The sequence below is a fragment of the Mytilus edulis genome, chromosome 8, assembly GCF_963676685.1.
Source record: "Mytilus edulis chromosome 8, xbMytEdul2.2, whole genome shotgun sequence".
Lineage (NCBI taxonomy): Eukaryota > Metazoa > Mollusca > Bivalvia > Mytilida > Mytilidae > Mytilus > Mytilus edulis.
Window position 1 is genome coordinate 59,563,534 of NC_092351.1, and position 16,708 is coordinate 59,580,241.

The 16,708-nt window shown below is 32.7% G+C and overlaps 1 protein-coding gene across 4 annotated transcripts in view; it reads right to left on the reverse strand.

Annotated features, from left to right (window-relative positions):
- The window catches only part of LOC139486007 (uncharacterized), a 189,958-nt gene that overhangs the window by 127,624 nt on the left and 45,626 nt on the right, over positions 1 to 16,708 (reverse strand). For all 4 annotated transcript variants that reach the window (XM_071270688.1, XM_071270689.1, XM_071270687.1 and 1 more), the window contains exons 20-32: positions 15,999 to 16,136; positions 13,875 to 14,092; positions 12,568 to 12,709; positions 10,999 to 11,330; positions 9,609 to 9,750; positions 8,466 to 8,644; positions 6,326 to 6,472; positions 5,271 to 5,409; positions 4,502 to 4,792; positions 3,961 to 4,140; positions 2,891 to 3,048; positions 2,186 to 2,299; positions 1,386 to 1,501 (exon numbers count right to left, since the gene is read on the reverse strand). In XM_071270688.1, the coding sequence (XP_071126789.1) occupies positions 1,386 to 1,501; positions 2,186 to 2,299; positions 2,891 to 3,048; positions 3,961 to 4,140; positions 4,502 to 4,792; positions 5,271 to 5,409; positions 6,326 to 6,472; positions 8,466 to 8,644; positions 9,609 to 9,750; positions 10,999 to 11,330; positions 12,568 to 12,709; positions 13,875 to 14,092; positions 15,999 to 16,136 (2,296 nt within the window). The remainder of the gene's footprint in view (positions 1 to 1,385; positions 1,502 to 2,185; positions 2,300 to 2,890; positions 3,049 to 3,960; positions 4,141 to 4,501; positions 4,793 to 5,270; positions 5,410 to 6,325; positions 6,473 to 8,465; positions 8,645 to 9,608; positions 9,751 to 10,998; positions 11,331 to 12,567; positions 12,710 to 13,874; positions 14,093 to 15,998; positions 16,137 to 16,708) is intronic.

Below are 16,708 nucleotides of genomic sequence, written 5' to 3' on the forward strand. Positions count from 1 at the left end.
AATCATAAATGTTCACATGAAAATAGAATATAAATTCATATTTCAGCTATAATATTCTTATGTAAATAATCAATATTAAAGAACTATTAGCACATCAACATGATCAAGTAAAAACTAAATGCATTAAATGAGTATTTTTAAAATAAGAAGACTTGGTATGCATGCCAATGAGATAACTCTCTACAAGAGACCAAATGAAACAGAAATTGCAGTTTTTAAATGTCTTTTCTGAATCAGATAAGTTTATAAACCAAGGCTTCCAAAACGGTCATATATTCCGGACAATTGTATAATGTCCCGTAAAAGTCCGACTGGGAAAAGTATGAAACGGTCTTTTACTTTTTAGATATTTTAATGCTTTTTCGGTCATTTTTACATAATTCACGATCTTTTTGACCCAATATTTTGCCTTTAACAGCCACACATTTCCGATCATAAAAGTGACATGATGATTAATTACTATCAAAACAACCCCTACTTCAATACTTTCTAATTTTAATCAAGGCTAATTAGTTGTTGGACAGCTGAAATCGGTGAACCCTGAAATTTACCTGTTCAGGAGACAGGTAAACTATTTTCAGTACCCGACATCGTATAAATTGATCGGTCTATTAACAATTATTTTTTAACATTTCAGCGGTTTGTATCTAATTGATTTAGTCCAAAAGATTAAAATTATAAGAAATACGTTTATAAGCATGATTTGATGAAAAATTTAAAAAGGTTTTAAATGAAAAATCGTCAGAACTACGTAGTATGAACTAGAACACATGTGCACAGGTGGGAAGTTTAATTATGCATCCTACATTTCTTCTAAAATGCTAAAATTATCATTGAAACCTGTTTTAAAGTTCATTTGAAGTATTTTGTTGAAGAAATAAAGTGGAAAGAGCTTCTTCACTCAGTCGTGCTTTGTAAACGTACATGGATTTTACGTATCCATATATGGTCCATGTTTTACCATTGTCATGTCAACATCCGATTTAAAAAGGAAAGTAAAGTTTTTGACAACATCATTTTGCACAAATAAAGAGTCTAAGGCAGATATGAGCACGCTGATGTGCACACTTTGAATGATGCACTGTCAATTTAACAGTTTACGTCAGAACATCAAATTCATATCAAAGTAAAGTTTAATAACGTTTTTTTTTAATCTAATGTCAATTATTGGGATGGCCATCTGATTACTATAATTTATTTAAATTGCCTTTTGTGACTTAGTCTTAGGGATTAAAATCGGGATCAGATTTAAAATGTCCGGCTGGCTCTAATATTTTTTGGAAGCCCTGTTATAAACTATCAAAAATTATTTTATGCAATTCTTTACCATGAAGGCTTATAAGTTAAATTGTTATTTCACAGGATATCATTTAATGTTAACAAACCTATCATCTATCTGTACAAGAGTTGCTCCCCTTGCCTTACAAGCCTGGTTTGCTCTTGCAAAACTTCTTGTCTGGTCCATAAACAAATAACAGGACCATCTAAAACCAGTCCATCCCTGAAGTATAAAAATCCATAGTGACATAAAAGTAATTAGAAAATTTAAAATTTATTGATTATAAATTCTTTCATATCATGTAAAATCTTATTAAAAGTTCTTATCTATTAAGTTTAGATTCCAATATGTTTTTGTAGGCGGAGGTAATTTCTAGTTAATAATATACATCTCCACTAGTTATTTAAATTTTCAATACCAACAGCTATTTCATATTTTGACAATAATTGCTAATTGGCCATGCAGTAAAAAAAACTAAAGTATGACTATCATACTCTGACTAAGAATTCAACCAATCAAATGCTGGATTAGGTGTTTCCAGCACAAATTGTGTACTCAATTACTAAGTAAAGTTTAATGACTGTAGCCTCTGGTCTGTGTTTCACAAAAATATATAACAACTAAAATTAGTGGTAAGTATACGTCAGTTTCAGGTCAAGTTTTAATTTTTTGTTATGATGCCAGCTGAAGCCCGCCCTGGATGCATGATTTTCTCGCTGTGTTGAAGACCCATTTGGTGGCCTTCAACTGTTTTCTGCTCTTTCAGATTTTTGTGTAATTGACACATTCCCATGTTCATTTTCAATTTAAAAATTGTTCATGGCTTACGATCAATCTCAATAATAATTTTTTTCTAGGAAACAGGTGCCTGAAAAGCATGTTAGCCTACTAGCTTACAAAACTTACAATATCACATCCTGGAGATTGAGGTGGCAATGTGGGCTGTGATGATCCTGATTTAGCCTGCATACATAAATATTGGTGAGGTTCATCACAATTCTGGTCCTGCCAACCACCATCCTGTTAAAAAAAAATAATCAAAACTCCATTAAGTTCTTAGAGCAAATGTCAACAATCAGAGACCAATGTTAACCTTTTCATCGAAAACTATAGGTACAATACCTATGGCAATTATCAAAAAATCAAAACTGATTTTTGATTCTTATTTTTTTTTCTTGAACTTTTCTCAAAATTAAATTACAGATTCAAAAAAGTAAAATCAAAAGTTCCAACACCAGGCCCATAGCCAGGAATTTCTAGGGGGGGGGGGGGGGGGGGGTAATTTGGACTCATGAACTCAACTTTAACAGTCAAAATTTGAACAGAACGTTGACTTTAATAGTGCTTATTTGGTTTCAAGTGGGGGTTCGTCCGAACCCCCTGAGCTACGGGTATGAACACATATGATGAATAACTGCATGACTTTTGAAGTTTTATCTTTTTATTTTTATAGCTGACTATGCAGTATAGGTTTTTACTTATTTTTGAAGGCCAAACAGTGAGCTATAGATATTAATTTCTGTGTCATGTGGAGAGTTGTCTCATTGATAATTTTACCACATCTTCTAATTTAATTCAAAATTGATTAAATTTCCTTAAATCAACACTTACAGTTTGGTTTATCATTACACAGTTCTCGTTTGCACTGTTTGTATTGGCGGGTTGATTGACATTCCAATTAGTGTACATCGTAACTTCTCCATTTATCCATTCAAAGAAATTCTGTTCCTGTTGATCATTTAGTCCTATCCATACATCTGAGGCTCCCTCTATTATAAATTTTTTTTTAAATGTTTAATTCTCAATGAAAGTAAGTGAATATTAGAATTACAGTTGTTTATTCTTAGCATAGTGAAAACCATCATGATCATGATTCTTCAAGTAATTCCTTAAAATAATCCAAATCATACCTCAGCTAGCACTCCATTATCCTTATCAAAGGCAGTGTAACATAAAATATGCATAATGCAAGAAATCTCCTACAATATGGCTTTGACAAAAAAAAGTATGTATGGAATACATTAACCCTCAATTAGTGTTCTAATCATCCTCATGACAAATGAGCTGCTTCGGATAGAAATTGAAATTATGCAAATCAATATTTAAGGAATGACTGTAATGTTTTTTCTGTCTATGAAGAAATAACATAAAAAATGCACACTGAATAACGTACATAGCGGGTTATTTAACAGTGTGAACCACATTTTTTATGTTATTTCGAATAGACAGAAAAATATTACAGTCATTTCTTATAATTTAATTCTAAATTCCATTTTAAACCGTAGAAAACCATGAAAAAACGTTGATGACGTCACGGTCACATGACTAAATTATGTCTATGGGCTGATAACCAAATAACGTTAGCCAATCAGAAGACGCATTACATCCAAAATTAAATTATTAATACATATGTTGACATATTTTGAGTTGAAATAATCTCCATGCAACTGTTTGAAATTTTAAATGACCATAAAATCCTAAGAAGGGACAACCTTTAAAATTTAATGTTAAGAACACCCTTATCTCTACATACTGTTTACTTGTTGTTTTGTTTTTTTTGGTCATTTGGTTGCTGTTCCATGTTGAACACTTTGAAAACTGTTATATAATTGATAAGTTTTACAGCTAGAGAAATGAGTACCATTACTACATAAATATATTTTTTTCAATACTGTACCTACTATTACTCATAATACTATAGACCAAGTCTTGTTCTGCCTGGCTGTTGACTGTTGCCAAGTCTCCTCCCATTATACGACAATCTTGTCTGGCATTCAGCCATGATGTCTGATTAAACAACAACAGGTAACACTTGTCATTATACGACTTCCAATTGGGTGGACACACTTTTGTCACAGGTGCTGTCAAAATATATATGAAAAAATTGAGAATGGAAATTGGTAATATGTCAAAGAGACAACCCGACCAAAGAGCAGAACACAGTCAAAGTCCACGAGTGGGTCTTCAATACATACTTTAAGTTTAAAATTAAAGAAATCCTCATAAAACATTATAGTTCGAGATCACACATAAGGATTAGCTTCAAATTATGATCATTTCAAAATAAGGGTTTGTGAGTGAGTCAGAAAGCCAAGAACACACACAAACTTTCTTTTTTTGACTCTTATAAGATTTTAGAATTTCACAAATGCAATTAAATCATTCCGAGGACTACATATTTCAATAGTTTGTCCAGTTAAGGTATTCAGAGAATAAACATACTTAGTCCAGTGGTATAAACAGAATTAGATGTAATTCCACCACACTTGTAACTCGGTCTTGTGTAACATGGCTGATTGCAGGTATTGGATCTACCATATTTCCCGTAGGAATTCCCACAGAAACACATGTACCGATTCTGGAGTCCTGCATAGTAGTATCCTTTGCTAAAACAGTGATGAATGCACATCGGAGGCCACATGCCAACTGAGGGGTCACCATAGGGTTCGTAGGATAAATCTCTGCTTAATTTGTCATCGGCATAGCAACCAATTAATGTTCCAGAATCTGGTCCTGAAATATATCAAATTATCTTTAAATTGAACAAATTCATTGTTAAGCACAGAAAATAGGTCTTGTTTAGTGAAAAAGATGTTGAAAGTTGTTCAAATTTGATTGCCATCAGCATACCTGCCAACTTTTGAAATCTTCTTGGGGATTTCAGTGTGTGACATCAATTTAAAAGGTCACAAATTTCTGGCTGCTTTTTTGCATGCACTGTTTTGTGCTCTATAGAAATATAGTGCTGATCTTTTTTTTTGGTCCATGTTTTTGTTGCTATTTCAAATTTCTCTGCTTCTTAATGACCCATGCCATGTGATACATCTAGCATTCAGTAACAAAAGACCAGGATTGAGTTGAATATCGTAGCTGCTATCAATATTTATGTAACAACTAGTATAAAGCTTCACATTCAATAGTCAAAATCTACGTAGCACTACGTAGCAGCTACGATATTGAACGCAGCCCTGTATAGATCATAATAACATACCTGGGCAGCCATATACTTCCCACCTAAGAGATATCTTTTTATGGTAGGCAAATGGATATATCCTGATAAATCTGGCAACAATAGGCAATGTCAAGTAATGCTTCCTAGGTGTACTGTCATCCATGTTACCCATGAAGACCTGAAAAAGTTTTTACTAAGTTTTAATTCTGAACTGCTTGCTTTTAACACGAACTTAGATAAGGATACAAAATAAGATGGAGCAATACCTGTTTGCTGTTCATAAAGTTTTTTTTCCAGTAATACTACTGAGAGTTTTGAAGTAACTTTAACCCTTTCACCGATTGCTGCCCAGAAAGAAACTACTTTGAGACGATGGCTTCCCTGGCTACTATTACTCAAGTGGGAGATCTTCATAATAAATGTCAATAAAAACTTGTTTGTAGTTATTTGTGTATTTATTTCATTCACTAACACCATGTTCACAGTTTTGTTCATGTTTTGATAATTTTTTCTTCATAAAATATTCAAATTTTCAAATTTTTCGGCATTATCTATGTGAAATTCTAAAAATTCTGCTGTTAGACCCCAAATCGTAATTTTTTAACCCAAAACGGCAAAATTTTGAAAAACAACAAAGGAAAGCGCCATGTTTACACTTTCATCGGGGTATTCATCAAAGAAAGATAACTCGTGTTTGCACTGTTTTGAGCGGGAAATATAAAAGAGGTATTCTGATCCCGGTAAAACGGGACTCATCGTCAGCTGTCTGAAGCGTGAATCCCGGTAAACCGGGACTCATCAGCGAAAGGGTTAAAATTTGTCTGACCTATTATGGTCTTCATACTTAGTTGCATTATTCAAATTAATAAAACAAAACTCCCAATAATTTTTGAATTGACAGTATAACAATTTCCTTATTTACAAAATAAATAATCTTTTTGTATGAAAATTGTTTTTCATAAGGTAGTTTGTGCAAGCATTTCCATATAAAATGTAGACTTTATAAATACTTTTTTTTTTTCATGGATACCAAAGTGTTCAAGGATTAGTAAGAATTCTGTTGCATTTCAATCTTATGCATGTTACTGACTAACCAAAGCATTCCTCTGAAAGGCTGAATACATAATAAATGAATGGCCATCTGGTGAGGAAGCAATCTTATATTGAGTAACATATTCATCATGGCCTGTTCGTCCTTGTGTAGCTATTGCTGTAATCTGGATCATGGCTTGTAGATCAACCTGTATTGAAAACATTAATAGGTGAAAGTGAAGGTGCACAATGAAAACTAATCTAACAAGAATGTGTCCATAGTACATGGATGCCCCACTCACACTATCATTTTCTATGTTTAATGGACCATGAAATTGGGGTAAAAACTCTAGTTTGGCATTTAGATTAGAAAGATCATATCATAGGGAACATGTATACCAAGTTTCAAGTTGATTGGACTTCAACTTCATCAAAAACTACCTTGACCAAAAACTTTAACCTGAAATTTGCACTATAATTTTCTATGTTCAGTGAACCGTTAAATTGGGGTCAAAACTCTAATTTGGCATTACAATTAGAAAGATCATATCATAGGGAACATGTGTAATAAGTTTCAAGTTGATTGGACTTCAATTTCATCAAAAACTACCATGACTAAAACTTTAACCTAAAGCAGGACGAACGGGTAGACAAACGAACGGACCCACAGACCAGAAAACATAATGCCCCTCTACTACTATCGTAGGTGGGGCATAAAAACATGAAGAATTCTGAAAAGTTATGTCTTGATATTAAATACATTCGACTCTCGTTATCTCAAAGTCAGTCGGACCAGAGAAATATTTCGAGATACACATAGTTCGACTCAAACGAAAACCGGAAGTTTGACAAACCAAGGGACACAGCTCTTGCTTCACTTGGTTAAAATAAAATAAATCCGGTGAATATGGGAAGGGGATCGATATTCTGGTATCAGATCGATGTATTTAAATGTCCTGGTCTTTCATTATTATAATAACATTATTTTTACTTATTCTATTGTTTCAGTTATTATTTTTTCCTATGGCTTTTTTTCGAGGGAGTAATTTCCATTCGTTAGTTTCGTTATTCAAGTTGGTTACAGTTGACAAAATTGTTTATTCTGGGATACATGAGATTTTAGAAAATTTAGATTTCTATTTTGTTTAATCTCACTCTTTCTTTTCAAAAGCAAATATAACAAGATTAAAGACGCCAATTCAGTAGTTTTTAGGTGATTATTTACGAAAGTCATAATCCTCACTTTATACACACCCAAGCTCATTAGTATAAATCACAATTAATTGTTTTGTAAACATTTTAAATACTGTTTTATGAATATTAACAATGTATCACTAATTATTTATATAATTTCTTAGGTAAACACTAGTTGAAATAGCATGTCATAAATATTAATACAGTGGTCAGTGACCGGAAATTTAATTACACATGTATTGTCAGATTAACGGGTCTTCGATCTATTTATAAAATCCCGGAGGTCATGTTTTGACATATGTGTATTAATTCGAGATAGATAATGAATTTTGAATGCTTTTGTTAACCTTGGGACCGTAAATTTAGTTCGACTCAACCGAAATTTCGACTCATCCAATTTCGACTCATCAGGAATCAAATTACATACATTCATATGGAACAAAGTTGGGGACCACGTGAAAACTTCGACTCATCCGAAATTTCGAGTCAACCGAGTTCGAGACAACGAGAGTTAACTGTATATGTATTTAATTTGACTTAACTGGATTGGAGCTGTGCTTGAACTGTACTTATCTAATTTTAACACTTTCTCAACCATTTTTAACTGAGACTCAACTGTACTTACACAAGTCTGAGTTAAACCAGAATATTCAGTTGTAAACAGTGTTAAAAATTAATTAAAAAAAAACACAATTCAATTCTATATGTTAGGCTAAAACCTAATATACTGAGTTTGAATAAAATGTCCTCCAGATGATGTAACATTATTATGAACTAGCATGAAAAATATTTGGTTTAGCATGTCTATCTAGTACAAAGCAGGGTCTATATTGAATTTCATATCACATTATCATGTTCTTGTGTATATCATCATGTTCTTGTCCTGATTTTGCATTTGATTTTCATTTGGATGTTAAACAGTGATTCATCTATCCATCCAGAACTTAATTAATGTCTTCAATTCTAAAATATAGGTCACAGTGACCAAAATGCTATAATAAAACTAACCTGAATCCACTGTCTTTGGTCATTGTAGGTAGGTGACCATGCACCCCCTGCATTTCCTATCGCTAGCTGGTTCAGTCTACTCTGTGCTGGTCCGACAAAATTGTCTTGAGTTGTGGAGGCGGAGAGTTGATCATCGTTTACACCTGTTTTACCACTCAGCAGTGTTTTCTGGTTGCAACCTGTTATAAAAAAATTTAAGTTGAACAAGATTAAAAACATATCATATAAAGATAGTGACAGACTCTTCTGATAATTTTGGTTCCTTTTGAAAAAGTTATGATCCAGCATTACAAAGAGAGATTTTTTGGAATCCTTATCATTTGTAAATCAAGATTTAATGCTTTGTTAATTCTAAGGATCAAAAAGTTACATTTCAAATAAATGACTAAAACACGATGAGGAGAAAATCTTCAAACAGTTTTAAAGTGAAAAATTTGGTACTTTTGTTTGGTTAAATGCAAATTAAAAGATTTCAGTTTGTGATGTCTACTCATTTTTTTTTTTTAATTAGAGTCTTCAAAGGCTAAAAAGGGAATCACATTGTATTATAATTTAATTTTGGATGTAACATGTCTTTGAGTGGCAGACGTCTTATTGTTTATCAGCTCATAGACATAATTTTGTCATGTGACCGTGACCTTATCAACATTTTTTCATGATTTACTCAGGTTTAAAATGGAATTCAGAAATGAATTATAAGGAATTATTGTAATATGTTTTTCTGTCTATTTGAAATAACATAAAAAATGTGGTGCACACTTTTAAATAATTATTCAGTGTGCACCACCTTTTTTATGTTATTTCGAAAAGACAGAAAAAAATATTACAGTCATTCCTTAAAGGAAAACAATGACTCTGTTATATCACTCCTACTTCTAACATGATAGAAATATAATAATCACATTGTTGAGGGGCCTGATGGGGGGTTTCGTCACAATTCACCAGTTGATTTTTTTGTCAATCGCGATTCACAGAAAATAAATTTCCCTGATCACGGATCACGAAAATTTAAATCTGTAGAAAAACGGATCACCATAGAGAAAATGGGTCGATCACGTAGAACAAAAATAACCCATTAGGCCCTTCATTGTTCATTACTCTCAATTTGACCTGACAGTAAGGTCTCTACATAGAAAAACTTACCTTGGGGGCAAACCATGACATCAAATCTCAATGCTATATTTTTTTCATATGCAGTAGGTTCTACTTTAATATACCGAGCCTGGAAATGTCCTTTAAAGTATCTAGTCACAGTCTCATTGTTGTTAACATTACCATCAAATACCTACAATAAAACAAGAATGGTTTCTTAGTACATGGATGCCCCAATTGCACTATCATACAGAAATTGGGGTAAAAAATTTAATTTAAATTAGAAAGATCATATCATAGCTAGGGAACATGTGTTCTAATTTTCAAGTTGATTGGACTTCAAATTCATAAAAAAACTATCTTGATCAAAAACTTGAACCTGAAGCTAGTGCTATCATTATCTATGTTCAGTGGACTGTGAAATTGGGGTCAAAAATCTAATTTGGCATTTAAATAAGAAAGATAAAAAATCTAATTTGGCATTTGAATTAGAAAGTTATTAAAATTTCAAAAACTTTAACCATAGAGTGAATATTTGTGGACGACGCCGACGATTACGACACCGACAGAATGTAGGATTGCTTAGTCTCGCTTTTTCAACTAATGTCGAAGGCTGGACAAAAAGGTATTTCTGTTAAATTATCTAAAGACTAGACATGCTAGATGTGTCAAAGCGACACGAATGGCCCTATCTAAAAAAGTTGAAATGTGCAATTTCAATAACACATGTGGACACAAACATGATGGTAGTCTCACATCAAAAATCAGCTCTAAATCTGGAGGCCTATAGAAAATGTTCATATAAATGTGATTTTCAACAATTTTCAAAGTTGTAAACCCATAATTCTGGCCAAAATAAGCGGAGTGGAACGAAACTTAAACTTGATCTGTAACTCATCATGGTTAGCTCACATACCAAAAATCAGCCCAATATCTGAAAGCATTTAGAAAAAAAGGTCCTTATAACTGTGATTTTCAAATATTTATCAAAGTCCAAAGCCTGAAATAACAGTAAAAATTAGCCGAGCAGAACAAAACTTAAACTTGATCTATAACTCATCATGAATAACTCACATACCAAAAATCAGCCCAATATCTGAAAGCCTTTAGAAAAAAAGTCTGCATAACTGTGAATACAGAATGACAGAATTATGGAATTTGGGAATTATAGAATTACAGAATTAGGGAATGACGGACAAGGGTAAAACTATATGGCACCGACAACTTTGTTGCGGGCCATAAAAATTATTTCCCTCCAAATTGTCTTTGTCATTTGTATTTGTTAAAGTTTTATGTACTGACTTAAAATGTTGAATAGATTAATAGAAATTACTATGTAAAATATTTTAAGTTATTGAAGCTGACAAATAAAAAATGAATAATAAAACTTTCAAATCAAGCCTAAGTTACAGTAACCTACTTTTCCCCATAACTGACTCACCTTTATAGTTTTGTATGGTTCTTGATAATAAGAAGTGACAAGTTTTGGATTAGATCCATATGCAACTCTAAAATTTGTCACCCATTCTGGTGCATTAGGGTTTCCTGCTATAGTTATTCCCCTTATTATCATTATTGAACCAAGATCCACCTGGATGAACCAATTCTTATCCGCAGCAGATGGTTTCCAGCAAGATGGCACTGTTTGTGGTTTTAATGGATGAAGACGGGCAGCTGCTGGAGAATTTGTACTACTCAAAGAACTGGATGCTGTGAGTCCATTGTCTGTAGTTATTAATGGCCCACTAATGGCATAGTCAGAAATACAAAATTCTAAAATGAAAAATATGAAAGTTAATTTTCAGCATAGTCATCTTTCTGTTTCTAGTATCTCAATACACTTTCAGTTTAACTTCAGTATATATACAATAAAAGAAAAAGACGTGACATTCTCAATAATATTATTAAATTACCTTTTTTAGCCTTTACCAATAAAAATCTGCCTTAAAATTATGATTAAAACACAAAAGAAGACTTTTTATTAAAATATAAGTCCATGTTATTAGGCTCCACTTATGAATAATATTTTAAAATTCCACTCCAAATAAGCTAGGTGTCAGTCAAGTAGGTCATGATGTCTATTCCATGTCCAATATTTTGAAATTGAAAACACTAATTCTAACAAAAAACACAAACACACAGTAATTTTTATTTTTATTTACTCAGAAAGACACATTTTATTTAATAACATAATGCATTACTTCATTACACATTCTGTTTCACAGTTTCAGCAATTCCTTTTTTGATGGATACAAAAAAACAATACTTCCTACTTATTGTAAAATCTGCCATATACAATAAAAGAGTATTTTTAATAATATACCGTGGAGTCATTATTATTCCTTTGATACTAATTTTCGTGGATCTCGTGTGTGCAGAAGACTGCAAAAATAAATATTCAATAAATAACAAATTTTCTATAGACTTGTATGCAGTGAGTGGGATTTCGGAAAAACCATGAAATTAAATATCCAGAAACATGCAAGTTTTCCATAATCCATGAAAATTTGTACCCAAGAAAATATATGAATTCACAGTTGTCAAATTGGACTGAAAATTTAATTGTCAATGATTGTCAAAAAAAGAAAACATGATGACATGTATAAAAGATTGAAAAAGTCTTTTTGCAGTTTAAAATCCCCGGGCTTGACTAATGAATAAACCAACATTACCTGAACGCATCCAAGAACCTCCCACCTCAGAGATATAGCATTGTGACATTTCAATGGATACACTTACCCTGAACACATCCAAGAACCTCCCACCTCGAAATATAGCATTGTGCCATTTCACTGGGTACACTTACCCTGAACACATCCAAGAACCTCCTACCTCAGGGATATAGTATTGTGACATTTCACTGGGTACACTTACCCTGAACACATCCAAGAACCTCCCACCTCAGAGATATAGCATTTTGCCATTTCACTGGGTACACTTACCCTGAACACATCCAAGAACCTCCCACCTCAGGGATATAGCATTGTGCCATTTCACTGGGTACACTTACCCTGAACACATCCAAGAACCTCCCACCTCAGAGATATAGCATTTTGCCATTTCACTGGGTACAATCTGATATATTTGGCTTGAAATGGGAACTGGATAACATTTGTTACTGGTGAAGTATTGTCTGTGTTACCATTAAAAACCTGAAATATACAATTTGACAAATTGCATTTGTAATTTTGTTTCGTTATATATGTTACAGTAAATAGGTGAAATTAGGAATTACACGTAATAACTAAACATTTCAGTAAATGCATGTAATTACTAGCCAATTTAGTTATTACATGTATTTACTACTTGTTTCAGTGATTACTGGTATTCACTGATTTTTTTTGTCATTTTTACAGCTATTTACTAATTTGATATTTTTGTTTTAAAATCAAAGATATAATTCAAGAAATAAAATAGGAAAGTAAAGTGGAATGGATTTTAGGGCTTATTTCAGGATTAGGGAATATAAGGCTTATCAAAAGTGCATATGGTTTAGTTTTGTTTGTGAATTTAAACTGGAAAATGGTTGTTTTATAAGTTCTGAAAGTCCCTAAAATATCTTTTTTAACATGCAAGAAAGACAATGATGTGAATCAAAACTGAGAAATACATTTGTGAAAGGTTTATAGGCAACTTTGTGATCTCTTTTTGATGAAAGACATTCATTTAAAGCTAAATTTTGTTAAATGATCTTGATAATTCTTAAAATCTCTTAATTTCTGAAAATTATATCTTATTTAAACATATGCATGACATTGCATACACATTGAACTGCAAAACTGTGAACTATTTGCATTTAAACTGGTGCATTACACTAGAAGGAGAAAACTCTGTAAACAAGAATGTGTCCCTAGTACACTGATGCCCCATCCCCACTATCATTTTCTATGTTCAGTGGACCGTGAAAATGGGGTAAAATTTCTAATTTGACATTAAAATTAGAAAGATCATATCACAGGGAACATGTGTACTAAGTTTTACGTTGATTGGACTTCAACTTCATCAAAAACTACCTCATCCAAAAACTTTAACCTAAAGCGAGAACGGAGGAATGAACGGACGCACAGACCAGAAAACATAATGCCCATAAATGAGGCATAAAAACAGCTGTTTGTTTAATCATTTGTTTTTTTCTATTAGGATTGTTAAGGAAATATTTAGCTTCTCCATGTTCAAAAGTGATTGTCAAACTGCTATATATCCAGTGAAATGTTTCCAAAAAAGTGTGTGTCAGTGTGGTTCGAGTTTTTCTTAATTTTCATACTTTTGTCAAAGCAAATATTTTGTAAAATTCTGTAATAGCACATGCATGCCTACCTTGATAGTACCTGGTGGCTCCTCATACCAAACTAACTCAGAGAAATAGTCATACTGATATTGAATTTTGTATTGCGTTACCCATTCTGACCCATCAGGTTTCCCAGCCGTTGTAATGCCTTTAAATGTGATAAGATTATAGAAGTAGGCCTGTATGTATTCTCCTTTATTCATCTTTAGTGCTGACCACCCTGCTGTATTAGCATAGCTAGATGCTCCTGTAAAAGTCAAATGGAATTCATTTATTTTACTGGTCATTTCCAAAGAACTAATAAGGCCAAAAAAAAAATGTGTGTTTACCATCACATGCTGAAAAAAATAGGGTAGGTAGGGACGTATTTTTTAATATTTTTTTTTTTATTTTTATTATTTTTTTTTTAAATTGAGTCTATGGGAGCAACAGAGTAGGGTAGATGGGTGTACAGTAAACACAGATAATGTTTTGTTTGGCCTATTAAAATAAAACATGCATTGGATTCCAGTAAAAGGCTCATTCTTTGATACATAGATACATGGTTGTAATCAACTCTAAGTTTGTCAGTGGAATAACAAATTTTGTTTTGTAAACAATCAATGGTATAAATTCATTTGAGAACAAGAATGTGTCTCAAGTACACGAATGCCCTACTCGCACCATCATTTTCTATGTTCAGTGGACCGTGAAATTGGGGTAAAACCTTTTCATTATAATTAGAAAGATCATATCATAGTGAACATGTGTACTAAGTTTCAAGTTGATTGGACTTCAAGTTCATCAAAAACTGCCTTGATCAAAAACTTTCACCTGAAGAGGGACGAACGGACGGACGAACGGATGGACGGACAAACAGTACGAACGAACAAACAGACGCACAGACAAGAAAACATAATGCCCCTCTACTTTCGTAGGTGGGGTATAAAAAACACACTGAACACAAACTCAGATTCAAGAAACATAGTAAGAGAACAACAATATTTCATTTGGAAACATTACATATTAATGTATTTCCATTGGCAGGTTTTCCAGGAAACTAACCCTTAAAGATAAAAATTAACATGTGGTATGATTGCCAATGAGACAACTATTCACAAAAGACCAAAATGACACCGACATTAACAACTATAGGTTACTGTACAGCCTTCAATAATGAGCAAAGCCCATACCGCATAGTCAGCTATAAAAGGCCCTGATAAGACAATGTAAAACAATTCAAACGAGAAAACTAACGGCCTTATTTAAGTAAATTAAATGAACGAAAAACAAATATGTAACACATAAACAAACGACAACCACTGAATTACAGGCTCCTGACTTAGGACAGGCACAAACATAAATAATGTGGCTGGGTTAAACATGTAAGCCGGATCCCAACCCTTACCCTAACCTTGAACAGTGGTATAACAGAACAACATAAGAACGAACTATAAAAATCAGTTGAAAAAGGCTTAACTCATCAGATGGACAAAAATACAAGTGGACGTGAAAGCATGTTTATTATAAGCTATAAGATCAGGTTTATTCCACCATTTTCTACATAAGAAATGCCGTATCACGTCACTGTTTGATATGTTTAAACTTTTGATTGGAATTTTCATTGGAGTTTGGTAGTTTTGTTATTTTACTTTTTATGCATCATTATGATCTGCTAATATAAAACAATAATTTAATTTTGGATGTAACGCGTCTTCTGATTGGGTGACGTTTTGTTATCAGCCCATAGATATAATTTAGTCATGTGACCATGTGACCATGACCTCATTAACGTTTTTTTCATGGTTTTCTACGGTTTAAAATGGAATTTAGAATTAAATTATAAGAAATGACTAATATTTTTTCTAGATATAGGAAGATGTGGTGTGAGTGCCAATGAGACAACTCTCCATACAAATAACAATTTAAAAAGTAAACCATTATAGGTTAAAGTATCTGTCTATTCTCTCTATTCTATACTACGCGCATTATTCAGTGTGCACCAAATTTTTTATGTTATTTAAAATTTGAAGCTTGCTGTTTGGTGTGAGCCAAGGCTCTGTGTTGAAGTTAGACCTTGACCTATAATGGTTTATTTTATAAATTGTGACTTGGATGGAGAGTTGTCTCATTGGTACTCATACCACATCTTCCTATATCTAATTAATACATACCATTTAGACCAGTTTGTAAATATAGCCTAGAATTAAATGGACCATGACCAGAATCTCGAACTGATGATGCAGTTAATGAAGTGTCACCATCCAACAAGCTATAGTTCCCCGATATCATCGGCTCATTTCCACATGTGTCTGTAAGCAAATAAAGATATCATATCAAGTAAGAATTAATTATAATTCGTTGAATACCAATTTTCGTGGATTCCCTGGTTACCCGGGAACAACGAACTAAAAATTGTCTATAAGAATGTATGCAGATTTTGTAAAACAATGAATTTCAATATTCATGAAAGTTTTTTTCAATCCATGAAAATTGGTACCCATGAAATTAAATGGAACCACAGTATATAACAAAGCTCTGCAAAATTTATCATGTGGAAGTGCAGTCAGCACCAAAAACTTTTTCAACTACTAGTCCGAAAACCTATATTCTGACATTTTTCTGATTGGTCCAAACAAAGTTTTGCAAAAATTTACTAGTCAGAATGAAATTTTACTAGTCTGGGACTTCGGACTAGTGGCTAACAGTGCAGACTGGAAGTGTATCTTATCAATTCAGGAAGTAAACTAAATATTTCCTTAATTTGTCTCTCATCTGTTTTGCATATTGAAGGAAGTAGAATATGTTTAACTGAACTTGATTTTGGAAAAAGATATAATGTAAATGTTATGGTAATGTTAATTTTGAGAACTGATTCAGTAAA